This window comes from Dermacentor andersoni, chromosome 9 (genome assembly GCF_023375885.2).
Source record: "Dermacentor andersoni chromosome 9, qqDerAnde1_hic_scaffold, whole genome shotgun sequence".
NCBI lineage: Eukaryota > Metazoa > Arthropoda > Arachnida > Ixodida > Ixodidae > Dermacentor > Dermacentor andersoni.
The window spans coordinates 120,624,289-120,647,339 of record NC_092822.1 but is presented as its reverse complement, the minus strand read 5'-3'; the positions used below and the strand labels follow the sequence as shown (position 1 = coordinate 120,647,339).

General features: G+C 45.2%; 1 protein-coding gene across 1 annotated transcript in view; it reads right to left on the bottom strand.

Moving 5' to 3' along the window:
- LOC126529659 (luciferin 4-monooxygenase-like) overlaps positions 1 to 19,060 on the bottom strand; it is an 85,467-nt gene extending 66,407 nt beyond the window's left edge. The window contains exons 1-3 of the mRNA XM_050177171.3: positions 18,894 to 19,060; positions 3,867 to 4,010; positions 1,876 to 2,083 (exon numbers count right to left, since the gene is read on the bottom strand). Coding sequence (XP_050033128.2) covers positions 1,876 to 2,083; positions 3,867 to 4,010; positions 18,894 to 18,902 — 361 coding nt within the window. The 5' untranslated portion in view covers positions 18,903 to 19,060. The remainder of the gene's footprint in view (positions 1 to 1,875; positions 2,084 to 3,866; positions 4,011 to 18,893) is intronic.
- Positions 19,061 to 23,051: the final 3,991 nt, after the last annotated feature.

The window sequence follows — 23,051 nt, the reverse complement described above, 5'->3', positions numbered from 1 at the left end:
TATATATATATATATATATATATATATATATATATATATTCATATTGTGTGTGTGTGTATGTGTGAGAAAATCCGAAAAACTGCATATTAATCCAATAGGTATATATTTTGCATTAAATACAAATTTGCTTTCGACGTTGTGGCGCCGGTTGTAGACCGGCCTTCATCATAGTAAATTTCTTCTAATATTTTACCAGTTGCAAGCAACACTTATTTTTTCAGCTATACATATATATATATATATATATATATATATATATATATATATATATATACGCACTTTAGGTAATACTGTTCAAACCGTGTGCACCCATAAAGTATTCCAACCAATTTTTGCTTGAATGATATTCTATGTACATCCACAGTACCACATCATGTAGATAGTATGTCCTATAAATAGCCACGCTTTTTTTTACAATAACGGCACGTACGCGGACGTAACATGTACGTGACTTCCAGACGTTGAAGTTTCGATCATTTATAGACATTGTCGAGGCGTTCGTGGTTCACAGGTACCCAGTTCTACTTTGGACGCAGTGTTTATTAGCGAGCATTTCGCGAATGATCACATAGGTACTGAGATCTTAGACGGCATATCCGATCATAAATGAGTTCTATGCGCACTGCCTCTACCTGGTCTTCTCTGACACCACGGCTCCTTAAAAAGTGTTCTTTGATTCATCACAGGAATCGACGCAGCAATAGTGAAATACCTTACTCGTGAATTACGTGATTTTTTATGAACCTTGGGTAAAAGCTTAGCCCTAGGTGTTTATGCTTGCAGTTTCAAGCACACGTCATACATTGAATCGAGCACTTCACCCTGACGATGCGAAAAGTTACATGAAAGCATCATCCCTGGATTACGCATGAGAGAATTATTGTTAAACGTAAAATAACAAGCTTTAGGAAAACTAGAAGGACTTGCTTAGCGGGTAATTATACCACCCTGATTACGCATATCCAGAATGCTGAATACGGAATACGCTCTTAAAAATGCACATTTTTGGTACAACTCTAGTAAAGTACATTAAAACTTCAACAGTAAAATCTTCGCCTTATGTAAGTTACAAATATAATGACAAAAAGATTCCCTTTGATTGGAAATAAAAGACAAGGCGTATCAATTCAATCGCTACTTCCAGTTGGTCTTCACAACGTACAACGGCAAGATTCACCACTGCAAGATTTACCGATCATCTTATTTAGGAAAAATAAATTACTATGAATTCATGCAGCAACCGACAATAACCGACTGTACAATTTAGATGAAAAACATAGCTCTAGCGCAGATGCGATACGAAATCTTTCTCAAAATGGTATGCAGTGCCAGTTAGTAAGTATATATGCACCTAATATTTACAAGATAATGAAAACTTGCGAAAATAGCCCCAGTACACAAATCTGGTAATAAGAATATTCCATCAAACTTTAGGCCCCTTTTCTTGACTTGTAGCAGTGTAAAATTCTCGAACACATTTTTCTCACATTCATTACTAATTCATCACGTTCACCCCTAACTTAGAAAGTTGTTTATGTCGACATTACGTGAACTACTGCGCTTAGATTAGCACTATGCATCGTGCATGCCTTCTCTACTTTCTTGCTTGCATTTTAGCGAACTGTTTTCTTGCTCCTGCCAATTAGTGTTGTTTATGAGAATGGTACTTTCAAAACACCACTCCTGTAATAACCATGCCAAAGGGTTTACAACATGAAGAAATACAAAAAATAGGTTGTGATACTTTTGGTCCTGTGAAGTTCATTCTATGATAATTGAAGGAAATACTATGAACTATTAAAATGAGTCTTGTGAAGGAGCATTAGCGGTAATTAATACATCAAGTGGCAGAGATGTAATCGGAGTTTACTCACTCTCATTAAACGCGGTCTTCACGCAGGTGATCTTTGCACCGCTGAAGATGGCAGCGATGAAGGCCATCACCAGGTCGACGCTGTTGACGGACGCAAATGCTACTATGTCTCCAGGTTCGAGGCCGATAGCTTGGAATCCAGCGGCAATGCGCTCGCAAGTGTCCACGACTTCCGCTCCGGTGTAGCGCTGCCCGGTGGCCGCGTCAACCTGCACTACCGACAGGGCACTATGTGGGAGGAATGGATTCACTCTTCAGAAGTTATTTTTTTTTCTCTATAACGTTCTGGTATGCCTAGAAAAATGGCTCCTCTTTAAAATTTATTCACATTCTTGTAAGTGCCGGACATAAAGTAGCAATTGTTTTTCGTTTATGTTATCCTCAAAGTCAGAGGGCGTTACAGAGGTGAGTGGTAAAACGGGTGCCGTAGCAATCAAATACATTAAATAAATTAACCATGTGTCATTTTAGTAATTTCTAATTATGCAATGTTTGGAAATGCCTTGCTTGTTAGTTTGCAAGAGCAACAAGAAAGCAAGCAGCTTGCCACGTTAATAATTTCTGCTGATGCTATATTTGTTAGCTAGCTAATGTCTGCCTTAAAAGTTAGGAAATACAGTAAATAATATAAATGAAATAACATGGTAATATTTCCTGATTGTACAATGTTAGATAATGTCTTGCAAGAGATCTTGTTATCGACATTGTTGGCTAGCATTTTTTATGCTGTACTTCGAAAGATGCTAGCCAGTCTAACTTACCACTTGTTCCATAATGTAACAACAAAGTTCCGCAACATCATTTCAACTGCATTTATCAGTGGTTTGGAAAATGTACCATTTATTTCGGGCCATGCACCATGACTCGGAATGTCAATATGTTTAATGTATGCGCAAGCGTTCCGAAGTTATTGCTACGTACAGTTTAGATCAAATTAAGCGATGGTTTCAGTTTAAAGTATCCCATTGCAGATTTGTCTTCCGACTTAACCTGAAACACACAGATTGAATACGTATCCCTGAAGGTAAGCAGGATGTTGAACTGTAATAATGGAAACTTTCTCAAAGAGCCAGTTGGCTTGATAGGAACATTAATTTGCTAAACACCTACTTAAACAGGAGTACGGTTGCATTGTCTGGGAACATCAATCTACAAATTTACGTCACTTGCGTCAACGCATGCCAACTAGAACTAACAGGTTTGCTTCAAATTACTATTTTCGTACTATGTTACATCGATAAAAAGTGTGTTACGTTGGATACCTTTGAAGGAGCGGTGACTCAGGGAAACATTGCTCGTCCTTAGCAAAATTAACCTTGACACGACCGGGACAAGAACACGTGGACTGCTGCCTGTACATGATTCTCTTGCCAGGGAGACCATGCCTGGGCTGCCCGTGAAGCACAGGGCCGCTCCAATGTGTTTATGTACTTGCTTTTCTCCCATGTAATTTCTATATGCAAACATATGACTAAAGCGGTAACATATTACGATTCAGAGACTACGCTACATGCGTTTCTTTCCCTGAGCATCTCTTGCTGTTCAAAGTTATTTGTTTGCTTTATTTTGGTTAGTTTGCTCTTCTTTACTATAGACTTGCTTTGGTCTTCGTTAATTTCAATATGTACCACGGCCTGCCCTCCAATATATAATGTCTTCTTGGCGCCGAAGTAATTGTGAATAAATAAAAAAATAAATAATTGTAATGTAATGGCAAAAGTCGCGGATTGCCAGTGAACGTAGAGTTCCACAGCTGGCCTACATTAGGATCACGACAATTTCGTCATTGTAGTTGGTAACGTGGACGCCTCTACAGGCTGCGGTAGCTTCTACTGACAGCAAGGCAGAGTGACAATGTTTAAGAGTGTTTTGAACTCCAAAAAAATGTTAGTTCACTTCAGGTAAGTATTTTTTTCCAGATTAGTTAATTTCATAATTATTATTTCATTTTCTGCTACAATGAAAATGATACTTCAATCATTTTAAACCCACAAGCGCCGTGGCGTCGGGCTCCTTATTCCACACATTTCTGAGAAAAGTTGCAAAATCTTCGTCCGGAATCTCGAGATCTTGAACTGTAGACTTGACGACGCGGTCCTCGATGGTCACGTCTTCAGCGAAGCCTTTCGTGGTTTCCTGCATATAGAAGTCTACCATGACAATTTGTTTTGGTAATTGGCTAACGAGCTCTCAAGTTATTAAGCGTCGATCTTACTGTATGACACTAGAGATGCTGTGTCCAGTTATTTGGAAAGAACATCATTTGTGGGGTCGATATGGCCCTACTACGTAGTTATGACCGTAAGAGTTTCTCAGCTTTTTGTGCAATCTACTTGCGGGCTCACTGTCTAGCTCACCTCAGCTGTGATTATGGGATACCGCTACGTGTTCAGTAAATGTAAAAGTGGGAGATAGGGACTGTTTTGATACGGTGACTTCACATCAATGGGCATATAGTGTCACTTTTTAAACACCCGCAAGAGGTAATGCCATATTAATTGCCCTGTGTGCATGTAAGAAGACAGAGCCGTCGAAGTACTATAAGGTAAGCATGCAGAAGCGCAGCCAACTTTCAGAAATCTTGACGCATGAGTTCCAAGCATGGCAACCGTGCCGCTCTTTCAAGGCAAGCCGACTGAATCCCCGGAGGAAAAACTCATAAAAGTATTTCGGGCGGATCTCTCAGAAAATGTGAATGCGCACTTTGTATGTTCCTGTCTAAGCAACAAGCGTTCTAGATAAATCGAACACCCTTTCTTTTCAAATAAAAAAAAAATAAAAGGCTTTTGTAACAACTTCATATGCATATAAAAATGTTTACTGTTACAATATCTAGTTCATGGTTCGACACTTTGGTGTAAAATTTAGACTGACGCCTTTTAACTTGCCAGGTTTACGAGAGGCATTCATGACTCTTCTTCCACGTGTTTGTTATTTCTCGTGGCTATCTGATTTGCCTGCCAATGTTCTATGAATATTTCATAGCGTGGTATATCTCCTTTCATGGCGCGTAATCATATTTAGCGTTGTCATTGGCAACAAAATTTGCACTTTGATGAATTTTAAGACTAGACATGTAAAGTAAAATATTAAGTTTATACAAACTGAAAAGACTTTTCATGAAAATATGGCGGCAATTTCAAGCATGACCAGCGGCCTGTTTATGGCAGACATGTCTGAATCTCTAAGGAAATTTAGTAAAATATAAACTTTTTACAGGCATAAATCAAAATAAGTGTACACCGTCGAAAAGCAACAAAGTCGCATTATTTCCTTATATTTATGGTTCAGCATTGTTCGCTCTATAGAGAAAAGATTCAAATAAAGTACGTCATACTTTTTGCAGAATTTGACTTGAAACGACAACGCTCAGTGAAAGCAACATTAGCGGAGTTAGCATGATGAGCGCAATTAAAGCTACATGCGCTCTGATGGAAAAAGCATGGTGAAGTGAAGGTAACACGTCAGGCAATCACGCATGCTGTATATTAAGAAAATTTGACTGATCCGCAAATAATTTACAACAGCCCTTCAATACTTATTACTGGTCACGAAACTTCTGCGGGCCGCTATGAAAGAGCTCCGTACGCTGCCGACCCGGAGCACGCCATCGCTGCACTGGTCGTAAGGGGGCAAGTGATGCATTAGCTGGGCGTTGTATGCGCGTGGTGTGTTCTTCGCGGCTTTACGCGCCTTTGCTCCATTTTAGTGCCCCCAGAGAAGCTGGAACAGTCCTTAGGATCTTGACAAGTGACACTGAAGGCGTGTTGTGTGCCACACGGTTCTTCTGGCAAACGTTGCGTTCCTGTGGACACCTGTAGGTTCCCTTGCATTCCTGATTGCAATGAATGGCACAAGAAGTCGAAGGAGACGTTAATGTGGCACACTTTAACGACTGCCGTCACGGGAAGGCAGCCACTCGCTCTGGCTCGCTCGCCTGACGCGCGCACTAGTTCGCTGCGTGCATGCTCGGAGTATTGAACGCGCCAGCTGCACTTCCTGAAGGATATGTCGGGTGTTTCGTGCCCTTGCGTCTGAACTGCGCTTTCATCTTCAACGCTGTTGAAGTCACGAAATTTGAAAGAAGCAAGCGTCAAGGGAATCATCCAGGCGTTCGTCATAAGCCAGGCCACGTATGTGGCGGCATGCCACAGATGGTGTGCCGCAGAAAAGAAGTTAGATGGCGCGATTGGGAAACTATATAAACGAGCGATTGGACTCATGCTAAGCACGAGCACGGCGAAACTGCTAGAGCTGGGACCGCACAATACGCTAGAAGAGCTAATAGAAGCGCAATGTATAGCGCAATACGAATGTCTCTCCAAGACGACGGCGGGCAGACACATCCTAGATAAATTAGAGATTTGCTACCACACACAACACGAAGACAAACGTAACATACTCAAGGAAATAAGGGGCAAACTCACGGTACCCCACTCAACCCAAAAATATGCATGCTGTACACCACGAGGGCTGGAGAAAATCATGCTAACGAACATGGCGAAACACTACGGAAGAAACAAGGACGCGGTTTTGCGGACTCTGCACGTTACAAACACAAACGCAGCTTTGTTGCAGGAGCAGTTAACCACAACAACAATGCTGCACAAGCATGACTATAAACACGACACGCATCGAAACGGCGGAGGAAGCGGCTATAGCGCTAGCCATAGCACAAACCAACGCGATATCTAATCAGCGATTCCCAGCCTGCGGTACGCAACTTTGCGAATGGCCGGATCTCAGCTGAGGCACTAAACATACTCAGGAAAGGCAAGACAACAACGGAAGACAGATGCGTCCAAATCCTATGGATACTGGGCCACAACACCGACTCAACGGTAGACGACAACCCTAACGAGGCGGCTAGCTCGAGGACTCACTTTCCGAGCTGCGACGAACGTATACCCTTTGACAGGGCCCTCTGAAGTTTATGAATAGGAAGACAGAATGACTAGGTTCAACGACATCCCCAACCATTACAAGATGCAAAGATGCACTTATCCACCACCCTATCTACGAATCAGCAGATCACAAGCCGTCCAGTGGCGACAACTACCAACCAAATCATGGAAGAGTCCGATACTAATGCACGCTATTTATCCAGACATATACACAAAAGACAGATGCAAAGTGTGTGGCACCAGAGCCACGCTAGAACGCATGCAATGGGAATGCCAGAGACTAATACAAGACAATGAGAGTGAAGCCTCCATCTACAGCTCTTGCGCGCGATGGCAGGTCGCGCTGCTCAGGTCGAACCTCGAAGACCAACTCTGGGCAGTCCAGCGGGCCAAGGAAGCCGCCGAGAGACAGAGCTCATGGCCGTAACCTCGGCGGGTGTCCTAGGCCACTAACTCGCCGGACGCGATGGGTTCTGATTCGAAATAAAGTTTTCTCACCATCACCATCACGAAATTTGCGACTTGGATACAGGAAGACAGGTAGGGTTAATTATAGCACTCTATTGCTCATGCAATGCAGAGGTTCGCCATGTTTGCCAATAATTTTGCGGAAAAAGAAGGCTTGCAAAATGACCTGGCGAATTTCTTTCAATTTTGACTGGCAAGAACAAGCACTTATTCACCTAATTTATGGCGGACACTACATTTTATGCAAACTGCAATCTTTGTATTCGGTGTCAACACCAAAAAACCATGTGTCACAGGGATTGCCATGTGAAGCTTTCATCAAGCGCGTTTTTAGTTTGGTGAGTTACTTCAGTCAGATAAATGCGATGCAATAGTAAATGAAAAAGATAGTGACGGGAGCGTTTGTGTTAATTAACCTGCTTATACTTTCACCGTTATCTGGATCGAAAACTCAGAAGGGCATAAAGTTGGTGGCACGTCATATTTAGTTGATATTCAAAATACATAAACTGCAATCGTTGGTACAAGAAAAGAGCCGAGCCAGTAAAAGTGACGGAACACTTCATTGTGGCCTTCCGCAGCGTTCATTCGACAATAGGGGATACCCCTGGTGCGACGGTACCATCATTACTGCGGGGACGTGTCTTGTTCGAGAACCCTATTCAATAATAGCGTGCTGAGCTGGCCCTAGGGCTAGGTTAAAAAAATTGGAGGACGCTTAAGCTTCGCCTTTAAGAGTGGAACGCAATAGCATTCAAAGATTCCTGACTGCTTCTGGTACTTCCTGTCCACTGCGGCTTATGTAATCGTAATGTTTACCGGAAAACACTGGGGTGAACGCTATGAATGAAGGTGAGCTTTCTGGTAGAAACGCGGCCTCTTTCATGGGCCGCGCATGCGCGGAGTCTAGCGCCATCTGCACGGCGTTCTTGTAAAATGCCGAGCTGGGTGCGCCGCTCTATAAATGGTAGAAAAGCTGGAAAATGAATTCGCGTTTCAGTTTGCGCGTAACAGAATTATGTTGTATTGCATATTGAAAATTCAGTTCAACGCTATCATGTCTGTAGGCTGTGTGTCAGCCAAACTTTACGATTTTTCTGACGGATTTTAGGAAAGAGATAGCCTTGCTATCACATTGATTGCAATTTATTGCCTCTACGCATGCTCAACTCTATTGCCTTGGTGCTTTGAGATAGCGGTAGAGTATATGTATACGGACTGAAAGAATAAAGGCACTTGGTTATTAGTCAGCGCTGTGGTCTGTGTCCCTCATTTCGTCCTGTTCTTTGGCGCTGTTTACTGCTTGTAGTGTACAACTGTTCACAATTTTTTCGTCACTGTAGTATGGCACATTCCAAGTGGCACATACCAAGTGACCCAAGTTGGCGTCAAGGACGCTCATTGAAGAATTTCACTGGCCAATTGTCACATTCCCAGTGATCCAACTTGACATCAAATAGGTTCATTGATGACCAGCACTAACCGAGTGGCACACACCCAGTTCTCGAGGCGCCAACGTTATTTGTTTTCAATCAGTGGTACCTACTGTGAGTTCCGCATTCACAGTAACCCATGTCGACATGAAAGACGTTCGTTGAAGGGGTATGTACACAATAACACATACTCAGTGATCCACGTTGGGACGATGGTTTGTTTCGAACCCTGTTGCCTCACCCCAGCAGCCCGATGTGCTATCAACAAGACCGCTGGCTACCCAGTGACCCAGGTAGGTGGGAAAATAGTTAGATGCAAACTTACATAGACACCATAAAGACGTTTATTGACTGATAGTTCAAAAGGCTAACTTGGGGGCAGAAGAGAACAGAGAGTCCCAGCAAGAACGGTGAGCCGGTGCCTAGCGCTGGTGATGGTGATTGGGCAGCGTTCCTTGACTTCGGTACAATTACCCACAGCAACGAAACGGGAGCCGTCCTGGCGAGCTAAGAGCTCACGATGATGACCGGATCGTAGTATGTCATGAAGCGCTGCACATGGACGATATCGGGTCCTCGGTGGCGCAGGCCCAAAGACAGCACGACGGCTTGGATGACAGAGTTCACCCGAGATGTGCTGTTGGCAATATGGTACAGGCCTTCATACCTAGGCAGCAGTCTCGAAGAGACTAGTTGCATTGGAAGGAACCGACAGCTACCCAAGCGCGCCGGGAATAAAAGTCGACTTGCCGGTGTCGTCAGCACAGCTGCTCTTCTGGCGCTTCTGATCAGTTGAATTTAAGGCCTGTGCGAGTTCTTAGTACAGCTCAACATGTGTCGTGGTGGCATAAATGGGCTCACACTCGGGTGCATCCGGCCGATACCGGAGAATTGCGTCGACAGCGTACGACGAATGGCAGCCGTACAATAGGAAAGAGAGCGAAAAAAATACAGTGGTGCTCCGAGTGGCGCTGTTGCACGCGTAAGTAAAAAAGTCCAGAATGAGGATTCAATTTGCGTGCTCAGAAAAATACATTGCAAGCATGTCGCGAAGCCTACGGTTTAAGCGCTCAATAAGTCCACTGGTTTGAGGGTAGTGCGCAGTACTTATTCGGTGATCAACGTGGAATTGATTGGGGATGAGCTGAACGACTTCAGACAACAAAATGCGCCCGTGATCACGTAGCAGTTTCCAAGCTGAACCATGAGTGAACATGGCAACGTCACGCGCTGTAGCTGCTGGTAGGCGAGCGGATTCGGTTTATCGAGTGTGATGGTCAACCACGATGATGGCCCAGCAGTTGCTAGAAGTTGGGGGATGTAGCTCACAAAAATTCTAGCGACAGGCACAGATGGCAAGACAGGGCAACGTTGAGACTTCAGAGCACTTGCAGACCCGTGTGCTGAATATTTTGGGCGTTAGCGATCGGGGCAAGGGTGAACAACATGTTGAGTGTAGCTGCACATCCCTAGCCAGCAGTACCGCTGTCGAAGACGTTCGTAAGTTTTGGAAACTCCCAATTGCGCACACTGTGGACCAGTTAGAAGGATGTGCTTATTTCGGAACGCATACTTCGAGGTGTTACCAGTATGTACTGGAGGCCATTTGAGAAATAATCGCGACTGATTGCGACAGTCAAACTAGTCGTCACAAATAGCGAGATGGTGAGCTTAACGCCGCCGGGTGCGAATTGTCACTTGTGTTGGCGGTTCAGGAAAAAATTCACTAGGAAAGCAATCCAGTGTTACTTGCACTGCTGTGAAGCAATAGTGAGACAAAGAAGGTTTAATGATAGGCTGGAGGTATTAGCCTGACGCTTCTCCTGACATGATACTCCTGATGAATAATATATCAATGCTAATGAAGCAATGGTGTCAATGTCAAAGCGGAATGGTGGACCGAGATGCTCAGGAACAGAAAATGTCATCAGGCAAAAGTTTCCGTTTCGGCAAATGACGCGGATATCATAGCCTTGAAGCCAAAGAGAGAGAGATACATTTATTTATAGAAAGGCAGACAGCTCAGCCGGAGCTACAACTTGCTCTGGGCTTCTAAACTACACTAGGTAAGCGGAAGGGAAGGAATAGGGTTGATCAATAGTGATGATAACAATATAAGAAATAGGTAAGTATATGCAAGTTCACTGTATTGCGCATCTCTAAATACGTGCGTCCAGCTCAATCACTTGGAGAATAGCTATAGCGGCACCTGTTATCATGGCTGCGCTGTTTGCATTAGCCCAACAACCTAAAGGAAACTCCTCTGATAGCGGCCTTTTATCGACGTTTACAATGGAAGAGGCCAGTTGCTGTCGTTCTTGCGTGTACGTGGGCCAAACGCAAAATATATGATCAAGTGCTTCAGCTACCTGACAGTATTCACAGTTCGGATTAGTATCACTGCAACCTTTTATATGTCTATAACAGTGAATGCGACACCAAGGCAAAGCACCATGCATCTTTGGTTTGTTTTGAGCTCATGAGGCTTACGAAATTTCATATCGTGGTACCATTATGTGCTCACTTGTGTCGTTGACCTGGTTGGGTTCAGTGTTTCAACGTACGTTTGCGTATTACGCAATCAAGTAGGGTGTTTGTTCGGGATAACATAATGCGTACTTCAGAAGCATTCTTCAAAGCAGTTTTCTCTTCAGCTTGTGCCTCTTTGTTCCCTATCAGCGCCACAGTGTGAAGGCATCCACTGAAAGGTGACATTGTGGCCATTTCGATTTGCATGGTTGAGATGATCTGTAATTTCTATCACCACTGAATAACACGGGCCCCGTCTGAGGACGCCGTCAATCGTTTGAGGAGCCGGCTTGGAATCGCAGAATATCGTCCATGCGTCAGGAGGCTCTTCGGAAAGAAATCGAAGTGCCTACCCGATAGCAACAAGCCCTGCGGCCGTTGTTGTAGACCTATGGTCTAGTTTAAAGCACCGAGTGATGATCATGTGTGGGGCGACCAGGGCTGCCGTGGAGGCATGTGGTGTGACAGAGCCATAGGTATACACGTGCACAGTATGTCCGTACTCTGCAGAAATGTGAAGCAGGCCAAGTTGCTTGAGGCCATTGAATGCTACGCATGACTATTTTTATGATTCCAGGGATCTGCAGCTTGTCATGGAGTCAACGTGCGCGAAGAGCACGGTGGCCTGAGTGATCTTTCAATGAGGAGAGCAACACTGTGCCTGATTGTCTGTGACGACACTGAACGGACGGTCATACACGTAAGGACAGAACTTGGCGAAATCCCACACGATGACTAACTCTGCTCTCTCCGCCACACTGTAGTTGGTCTTGGCTTTCGTCAGTGTTCGATTTGCGTATGCAACGAAGCATTCAGCGCATGCGGGCTTGCGTTGCGCAAGGACATCGCCGAGGCCGACACCGCTGGCGTCCGTGTGTACTTCCGTAGGTACTTCCGTAGGGCTGTTTGGTGGTAATGACGCAAAATTTGGGTTTAAGTTAGAAGACAACGCAGATTTTTGAAAGCGTCCTCGCACTCCAATGAACACGAGGAGAGAGTGCCGTTGCTTTTCAGCAGCTTCGTCAAGGGGCATAAGACGGTGGCAAAATTTCCAATGACCCGTCGCATGAATTGAGATAGCATACGCGCGTGCCCATGTTGAAGCCACGTAGCACTGTGTACATAATGCGCTTCATCATCGAGTTCAAAGCGGATGTCCTTAAATTTGTATAAACAATGAGGTGCAACAAGTAGTGTCTTGGGTCGATCAATTTCTGCCACTGGCGCTAGCAACAGCCAGACAGCAAATATAATCAAAAACAAAAAGAATTATGCTCCTTGCAGATAGTCAGTGACGTCATCTATTCGCGGTCGGGGACACACCTCTTGCGAAAGATCTGGTTAAGGCATCAATAATGTACGCAAAAGCGAGCAAAGCCATCCTTCTTCGAGGCAAGAACAACAGGAGACATCCACGGTCTATATAAAGGTCGGATCACTTGGCGGCAAAGAATGACGTCGACTTCCCGTTGGTAACATGACACTCTATGGGCGTTGTCGCAATGGCGCGTGGTCGCCGGTGTATATGCTATGCGGAACGGGAGACGTGTGCACCCCCCCCCCAAAAAAAAAAAAATTGCGTGACATCGATAGAGGAAGGATATTCGTTTTCCATGCATAAAACTGTATGCACAGAATCAGTGTAAGGTCTGCACCGATGGAAGGACCAAACACGTCCGTGAAAAATTATTCAGATGTAGATACAGCACCAAGGGTCTAAGCTTGAATATGCATGTGCTATGTGGGATACCAGTAAAGAATTTCCTAATAATCAATTAGAATAAGTACAAAATTGTAGTCCGCGTTTCATTCTGTCAAATTATTCCGGCTTTCCAAGTGTATCGTCGATGGAACACACTTTGAAACCTCCTAACCTTTCCCTGCGCCGAAAAGCGTTTCGCTTATCCTTATATCAGCAGATTTTTCATATTCCACATATGGAAAATGATCATCTTAATGAGCTATCCTTTTTGTCTTTTCGTACGAATCACCACCATCAAGTTAAAATTCCTTTCTGCCATACTAACTTATTTTCCGATTCATTCTTGCCAAATACTCTGAAGGAAGGGAAGCACCGGCGCACCTCTGTCGTCGGCATTCCAAGTGTTTCTGGATTTAAATGTGCTTTTGACAATTATTATTATATATACTAGCCACCAAGAATCACAACAATTATGTTTTTTTCTCTCCCTTCTGTAACGCCTTCGGGAATTGAAGGTAATAAAATTAATTAATTAAAATTAATCAATTAATAAAATGGGTAGGGTAGACAGCAGAGGTTGTGTTATCCGACATGTCGCCAACTGCATGTTGTTGATGACTTCCACATTGCCCAGGCATTCTCCTCGAAGAGATGTCACATGGTACGGAAGTGGGTTCAAAAAAAAAGTACTGTAACCTTCCGTAATTTTATCAGCAAGAAAGGTAGCACAACGGTTTTCCGTGTAAGAAACAAGCCAGATGGAGAGAAAAGGGCGATTGCGTCAAAGACGCTGCTGCAGCACACGGGCAAAAGCGCTGAGGCGTTGGGGGGAATGTAAGGAGGTTAAAGGGTTAAAGAAAAACTGCTGGAGTGGTAGCCGCCTATATCGGCATATGGGCTCGGGTGAAGCCGGCAGCGGCCATCTTGTGGGAGGCAGGGAGCAGCCTGCCAAGAGCTTCGCAGCCACTTTTCGCCGAATTTTCTAGCTGTTTTTGCTTCACGGATTTTCAAGTTCTAATACAACACTGTGTGCTATGAGGCGAGTTATGTTAGAGGTCTGCGGATCGCAGATATCCAAGCGTTGCGACAATTTTAGTTTCATTTTATCGGCATCAATACGCAGCTGCCGCAAAGTAGACAATAAATTGGTGCAATAATTAGTGTTTATTCACCTTCTTTATTGCATTGTAGAAAGTGATCGCCCGTAAAAGCTGTCAGAACAAAAAGCAATTGAAAACTGAAAATCTAGTATGAGAAATAGCCGCACATGAAACAAAGGTAAGTATTCATTATTATATTCATTATCGTCAGTGGTTGCCGGTGCTTTAGCATCCCCATTGCCTGGAGAGTCTCGGAACTGTGGTGGTGGCCGTTTCCTTTTAGTCTGAAATAATATGTTCCTTTCTCCTAGAGCAAGGCGATGCTAATCTGCTCCCATATTTAAACAAAAAGGATAACGCTAAGATGTCAGTGCTTATACGTCAACTTTCCTAAAAACACCCTAGCGTGCTAGCACATCTTGAGATCGGCGCAACACTGCGCATGGCAACACACGACGGCCGGAAACACATAAGCTGCGGCGACTGGCGTGCTTTTGCCCCTCCCCCTCCCCCCCCCCCCCCCAGAATAACGACGCGGCGGCTTCACCTTACTGCAGCAGTTTTTCTTTAACCTCCTTGGGGGAACGCTGGTATCCTCTTTCACGAGCACGTTACACAAAATGGCAGGGACGTAAGATAAGTTTACATTTATCATCGGTTATAGTTCAATTAGAGTACGTGTGCAATGAATGACGGCGTTACAGCATGAAAGTCCCAGCCAAGGATAACGTCACGAGAACAGGAATAACAATAAACTCGATGGCGCGCAGTAGATGGTCAATGATCACACACGTCGTGCATGCCCTACAGAGCGAACATTCTGAGCGCTTTCTCTGTGAAAGGACAATACCGAAAGCAGTGTCGCAACTTTGCGAAGCGAGTGACAAGAGTTTTCAATACATAACAGAAACGGCGGCTCCAGTGTCCACGCGAGTGAACGTGTGCACACAAACTTCCATGCCACTTGGTGAGCAATGGTGAGAGCTTTTGTAGTGCGACGACGCAGTAGCCTTTGTCTCGCGTAGTGCGACAATCAGTTTCTCCTCTTGAGGCATAGGACGAGCTTGCATCCGCGTTGATGAGTGACGACGTAGAGAAGGTGAGCGGCGTGTAACAGGCATCGGTCGAACACTTGGAGGGGTCGAAAATCGGTCGTAAGAGATGGACAATGGCCTTGGCACGCTTGTATCGCGAGATATCACGAGTGAGGTGGCGCAAGGCGATTGAGCGTGTCCACAATGGTGGAACATATGACCGGCATTCCGTCACACAAAGCTCATTGGCCCATCGTCAGACATACGCCACGAGTGTGCGACGGCAGGTCTATTTCAGGCAAGAGGATATGGTGGATAAAGCGTCTGGTGAAACAATGAGCCGGTGACACGTGGTCGGCGCCTAGGTACAACGTTTGCATAACTGAGTGGTGGAGGTGTAGGGAGCAATGGGGGGCATTGTGACGAATTCAGCGTAACTCAGGGGCGCCTTTGCAAGTATCTGTTAGTGGCTCACAAAACAGACTGGGTGGTTGCTTGTTCAATCGCATGGTGGAGCCTATGCTCAAAATTTAAAACGGGCTGCTGTAAATGCTGCGGCTGAGCGAAGCGCACTAAGGAGAGCACAATTGCCTTTATCGCTGTGAGCACCGTTGACTGGTCGGAATCGGCAGCCGCTCCAGCGAGGTGTTGGTCATGTTAAGGAAGATGACGACTCAAATACTGATGTCTGCGCAGCGCCTTTGACCAGGTTTGGCAAAGAGTAATATTTTCTACCGTGCGCAGATTCTTTGGAAGCAGCATACTAAAGACGTCGTCCTCTATGTGCTGCATAACTTTATTGATTCTATCCCACTCTGACATGGTCGTAGTGAATCTCTGACAAAAGTCTAGAATATTATCGGTGTTGCGCGTGACTCATTCACCCTGTTGCTGTTCTCGTTCCTGCAAGCGCTCCTGTGCGTGCAGCTTGTCCACAGCTGGTTGCCCAACACGACTACAAGAGATGTCTTACACGCTAACCACATATGGAAATCTGTGTCATGGTTCTTCGTCCAGAGGCTTGCAGCGCCCGCTAGAAACAAAATCTCGTTGCTGGTTTATGTCGCTTCTTCCAATTTGTTGGGCGCGCTTGCCCTCTTGTACAATGAAATCCATTCCTCCTCGTCGTTGTCATCGGCGCCACTGAATATAGCAAGTAAATTCCGCACAGCACACCAAATGTCGCGACCTGCTGGCACCTGCTGGGATGCGTCCTCAGGCATGGTAGACATTAGCGTGTGGGACCGGAGATCCAGGTAGGACATTTTGAACGTACAGCGCACATTCCTCCAATTACACAGTGGTTAATTGACTGACAAAAAAGAGCTGCTAACGCAGAGGTTGAACAGGAGCAAGAATTCCAGCACCAGCTTCCAACCCCTTCCTTAGCGCTGGTGATGATGATTGGCCAGCATTGGTCATCTTCACTAAAATACTCCCAAACATACATACAGAGGATCGTCATACTTCTGATAGCCTCCAGAACGAAAGCAATATCAAGACGCCAAGACGGTGCCCACACTGTAGCAAACGAGACACGCGAGTCTTTGCCCGGGCCTCGCATGAATGGTGCTCGCAGTGCCTCTTTAGGTGGTGTTTGGAGCTAATACCGCGATAAGAAAAAAGATGGGATTTTACCTGCGAATGTCATGACCTGAATATGAGGCACGCCGTAGGGGGTTTAATTATCACGAGCCGGTGTTCCTTAACTCGCACCTTATGCATCCTACCCAAGTGTTTCTTCATTATGTCCTCATGGAAATGCAGCTTCCGCGTCCAAGACCGAACCCACTAACCCCATCTCAGCATCGCTGCGCCATAGTCATTAGCCATTGTGTCCGAACGCGGGTGGTTTCTACTCCCGAAACGTTCGGGTGTGCGCAACGTTCACCTGTAGAAACAAATCTCAATGACAGAGTTTCAGGTGCTCTAACGATGGTATGATTATTAGGCCTGCTGTAGTGGAAGACTCCGGCATAATTTTGGCAACCTTAAAACTGCCGAATTCTTCGCAAGGTTTGCGATACCACAGCGGTAAATGAGAGATTTGCAAGGTTACGCACCCTAATGCGAGAATGGGCATGAGCAGGACATGCAAATGGGCATGGGCAGGACATGCAATTAGGAGGAAAGATAACCGATGGTCATTAAGGGTTACGGACTGGTTTCCAAGGGAAAGGAAGCGTAGCAAGGGGCGGCAGAAAGCTAGGTGGGCGGATGACATTAAGAAGTTTGCAGGGACAACATGGCCACAATTACTACATAACCGGGGTAGTTGAAGAAGTATGGGAGAGGCCTTTGCCCTGCAGTGGGCGTAACCAGGTTGATGATGATAATGATTTATGATCGGGGTTCTCTCCTTGCATATTGTTACCAATAAGGTATAAATGGATTTCTGTTCGAATACCAAAAGCACTTATCCTAATTCCAGAGCAGTCACATTTCTGCATACGCACTGTGGCCTTGCTACATTCGAACGCTTGTTATTCTGTGTATTGAACATCACTAGAAGGAAATACTTGCCAAGAATAAAAGCAAATTTTCGGGCTGGAATATAAGGCCTATAAATGTCAGGGCAATTCTCATGAAAGAACTAACTGAAAACATTATACATTACTTATGTTGTAAGTTCTTTTGGACGCTGTAACTGAAAAGTAATGTCCTTATTATCGCGTCAACCAATGAGAGTCGTCGGTAACCAACGTCGCTCCTCTTTGAAAACCCCCTTAGGTGGGTCTATTCTAGTCTAGAGCAATTCGATTTTCACAGTTTTTATTCACAGTATCTCCTCTGCACTGTGGTGAATAAGCATCACGATCCACGAAAGTCAGCCTTAGTGCCAATCATGGGGACAGAGGAACACACTGGACGCCCTGGGACACGCCTGTGGGTGGTTTGCCCAATTCTCAGCAACACAGGTTAATTAGAGAACAACGTGGAGATGGGGCATGCGAAGCTACGTTAACAACTTTGCGTTTTGTAACATTGGTCCCACGCTTGGCGCACGAGCAATCATAATTTCAGCGCCCATAAGAATTCAGCTGTAGGTATCTGAAACCGACCGGTGCTACAATTCGACGTCGTAGCATTTCATTCGTCGGTGAGCCGATATCACGAGTGCACTGGTTCGTAAGCGTTATAGAAGCTGTTCTTAAGACACGCGTTCTACATTGGTGCAAATAATATAGGATATTTTACAATCAAATGTGATGAAACGTAGGCGGTCTCCGGAAAAAGCAGTTTCGCTCGCATTAAAACCACTTGTAGTTGATTTTCTTGAAATGACGGTGTTATGTAAACTCCCGCCTTCCTTCCTGCTATTGACTTCTTCTCTACAGAGGAAAGTTAGCAGGTTGATGGTGCTGCCTTCTGCGCGATCATGCAAGGCTAATGAAATACTCCACTGCTGCCCGGATTGAACTGCATTCAAGTTAATTCTGGCAATACATCCCATGTGGACGCAACACTGTGTTATATGCAATGCACAGGAAGTCGCCACCATTGTTTTGGTGCACTTCGGTGGCGTAATGTTCGTTATCTCAGTGTCCCCCTCCGTCTCCACTGTCCTTCGCTAGAATGAGGACATGGGAGTGCTGTAATGAATCACGGGACTTTAAATCAAACAGGCATACCAATGCCAGGTTAACAGAACCTAAAACGACGATGTCTTCACAAAATCATCCCTCTAGAATTCCAACGCCTACATCTTCACAGTATTATATCACAATCTATTGAAGTAGCTGTTGTGGCACAGTGGAAAATTTCCAAGTAATTAACAGAATCATGGAAGTATTCACAATTTTCCTAATGATAACTATATTTCTAAAACGCGTGGAAGTTGCTAGTTACCTGAGCCATTATTTCTTGCACCAGCAAACGTGTCACTCCGAAACAGGCGCCCCTGATTCTATGCCCGACGTTGTCGTTGCTTTAAAGGGACCAGAATGAAGAGATGGAATAAAGCTATGTGACACAGCTGTGCAGCGTTCCACGCACCAGCAAACGTGTCACTCCGAAACAGGCGCCACTGACTCTATACCCGACGGGGTCGTCACTTTAAAGGGACCAGAATGAAGAGATGGAATAAAGTTACGTGACACAGCTGCGCAGCGTTCCACTTCTGTCGCTTTGGTTGGTTTATGCGTGCCTGGTCGACTGAGCCGAGCGGATGACGCCGACGAAACCGTCTGCCCGCGTCGCATGTGCATTACACATCCGGCGCATGAACGTTGATAGACGAACAGGTCATGCACCTGTAACGCTTTATAAAGCAAAGTCTGTTCGAATGGACCATTATGTGAAGGGAAAACAACATAGATTTTAAGATGATATTATCTAGTTGTTCTTCATTACTATTTCATTTCACTGAGACAAAGAAAAGAAAATTGTTCTCGAATATGCGCCATAGTCCCCAACGAAATGCCACTCAGAAAAGCAAGAATGCTTAGAAATGAACATATGTACATCAATTCATTCTATTGCGGCGCATATTTATTGTTTAGCGTTATGATTTGTGCCTAAAATTCGCGCTCGCGCTAGCAATACGGTAATAAATGAAGTAGGCAGCCCTCGCTGCATGGACAGAATTGCCGCGGGCGTTTGATTCGCTCGCAACGCGGATTAATTATGATGACTCTTCTACAGGCACGCGAGGAGGTGCTCGCAATAGCATATAACGCGAGGTTTTATAACGTAGTCGTACTGTTTTAGAAAGACGTGCCCATCGCGTGTCGATTCATATAGTGCTGCTTTGTGAACGAGTTGGGAACGCATACTGTGCTGGGTTGCACTTTAAAAAAAAAATGAACAGAGCAGATGCGCATATGGGTGGTGCTGGCAAGCTCTAGAACTTACCTCGTCTCCGCAAGCGCATGTGTGAGGTTTGATGATGCGAGAACGGGCAAGCGGTTCCGATCACATTTGGCAACCTCGGTGGTTGCATCAACTTCGCCGAGCTCTAGCATAATTTCTGAAATTATTGCGAACACGCCGACTACGGCGTGCCTCATAACCATATTGTGGTTTTGGCACGTACAAGCGGATAATTTATTTTTCAATTAGACGCCCATGATTTGCACATTTAATTACTGCATCGTTGGCGCAAAGGAAACTGGCGCGTGCACTGCGCTACAAGATGGGGCAAACCCGGCGAGGAACTCAAAGGGCTTGTGGGCGTTGGCACGACAGGATTACACATGCGATTGTGGCTTAATTATTAGATCAGTGGTGGTACCGAGGTCTAATGCCGTAAATAATTTTTAATATGATGAGCTATTCGGCACGGCAGCAGCAGACACCGTCGGGAAGGTCTGCGAGGGTTCACAAAGGACCAGTCATTTTAAAAGTCTCAGCGACAGCGAAAGGTGTGCGCTCTGAACTAGTGTTGCTATTGCGGCAATTTCGTGCGTGGGAACATAACAAAGTAAATGTAGCCACCCAGGTTTCTTTCACTTTTTCGGTTTATTAGGAATGAGAACCATCGTATGTGATGAGAATGTGTTCTCACATACTTCACTATTCAGAGCAAACATTCATTACCGCTTCACAAAGATCACATTGCTAGCATACGAAGACAGACAAGTGCGCCTTATCCGGAATATGTGCTCATAGTAGACAAGTGTATTAACTATCAAAGTCGTATTCAGAAAGAGATCATAAAATAATTTGAGCGAGCATTTGCTTTCCATGCCATGCGTATTCAGGGATATCTACAGGCTTTAATTGCAAACGCCACGTGTGCAGCCTACGTTCGCCCATTGCTAAAAGACAAGAAAATGTGATTCATCTAATAGGAGGCCGTGTGCTCTACTGCTCCGTATCCGGTGAGAGCTGAAAGATGATGAAAAAAAAGATCATCTTGAAAACGTTAAAAAAACGACGTTCAGCAACATCACATATAGATTGTGAACAGCTGCTAGTGTTGCTTTAACTTTATCTCGTTTCAGCTTTGAGAGTACACAATGCGACATGGCGTGTGGCGGTAGGGGCCTCCTGGCTGCATTGTTTCATTCTGAGTCAAGTTATTTCAGCATTTCAGCAAGGCCTCTATGAGAGACTACAGTTCTCATGGACGTTCCCCACCTCCTCGATTGTCTCCACACCTATGCTTTATCTCTTCGCTATTCCTTCCGTCTTTCATTTGCCCTTACCCTTCCTCCAGTGTATACAAGCAAACCAGAATATCTGCTGGTAAAAGTGCCTGTTTTCCCAGTCTCTTTGTTTGTCTGTCCCTCCTCAGGCTCCTCTTGGAGGGACCTCTAAAATCTGTGTTCTTCGGTCCTCAAATACTCAAAGCGTTTTTAAGTCTACCACTGGTGGAAATCTTTTAATGCGAAATCAATAGACAACAAGAAAGCTGTACCTCTGCAATATGTGCACGAACGATGGCAAAAGTGTAAAGGAGGTAGCGTGGGCCGCGAATTGGTGCACTGCTGGACTTGATCCTAGTCCCTGAAAGAGACCTAAGCGCCCGGTTTTAAGCATATGCTTTTACGTCCCCTTCTCGGCGACATTCAAGCGACCTTGAGCTAAACGCCAGCGCTGTTTTCCGGGCACTCAAATGAGAACAGTCGGCAAAGTTGCAAGAACGAAATGAGATCATCCGCGCAACCAGTCATAACTTAAGAAAATGTGGCCTCTGGCCACCAACCTTTGTACAGGGGTGTATTAGATACGCTATTTGCTGCCCAAACAAGTTACAAAAATATTGCTTCCGAATTCTTTCTAATTTTTGATCCCCATATCACTGATGCTGTAACTTCTAGAACGCCGTAGCTTTATTTGTCATTTCCAATGTCCACGTTAGAAAGCTAGTTACAGAGCAACATACACTTCATTGTAATCTTTTGGCACTGGGTGCTCTTCTGAACCCCAGCGGTCCGCGAGTTCTGTGGCGCGGGCTTCGCGTCGACTCGAGAGAGCGCCACGCTGCGTGGCGCCTCCTTCAGGCGCCTCTACCTGCCTCGGTGGCTTAGAGGTTACGGCGTTGCGCTGCTAAGCATAAAGTCGCGGGATCAAGTCGCCTCCGCGGAGGCCGCATTACGATGGAGGCGAAATGCGAAAGCACCCCTGTAACATGCATCGGTGGCTCATTAAAGATCTCCTGGTGGTCAAACTTAATCCGGGCTCCTACACTACGGCATGCATCATAATCATATGGAGGTCTTGGTACTAAAACCCCAGAAATCAATTCATTCTCCTTCTAGCTGGCAGTGCCATCTGTCTCCCTGGCGTTTATCGTTGCATGTCGTGCCGCCTCCAGCCGCTTTTATTTTTCTAGCTAGGCCGCGTCCATGTGAGCCAGTGCACAGTATGGCATGGTGCGGTGCGGGTTGATGTGGTGGGGTGTGCAGTGGCGAACATGCACTACACCCATTTAAAATTTCGGCTAGCGTAATATCCAACCAATTTGCTTTGAATGTTGCCATTTCATGCTTACTCCTACTCTCGATTACTGAAGATACAGAAATTTTACGAAGTATACGTGATGAATCAATCTCTCAAACCATGCCACAGCATAACTCCGTTGCAGGAATTCCATTGTTCCAAACAACCATGTGAAATCAGAGTGACAAGACAGATAGGTTCAAACGTTTCTGTCTTGCACAACAATCAAGCTAGAGTGTAGCACGTGCTGATATGGCCAAACTATGACCGCTAGGCTTCATAACAACGTCAAGCATGCCGTCAAGCACAGCTGTTTTCCTCGCGTGAAGGTTGCCGCCGGTACCGCTATATGCCGGCTTGCTGTCGTTCTAGCCTCTACTGAAAAGGTGCCTTTATACAAGAATGCGCTCGCGGGTGAGCATATCCGCATGGTAAGGCACGCCAACTCTCGCCGGTTGCAGTTCGTAGAAGTGCCATTCAACGTCACTAGGCAGGCGGGTGAATACAGAGAAGAAAGTATGCCACTTATATTGTGCCTTGCTGCCGATCCAATGCGCAACTGTCCCATGCAATTTAAACTATGTCATGTGCAACTATGTCACGGGATATAAAAAGAAATTT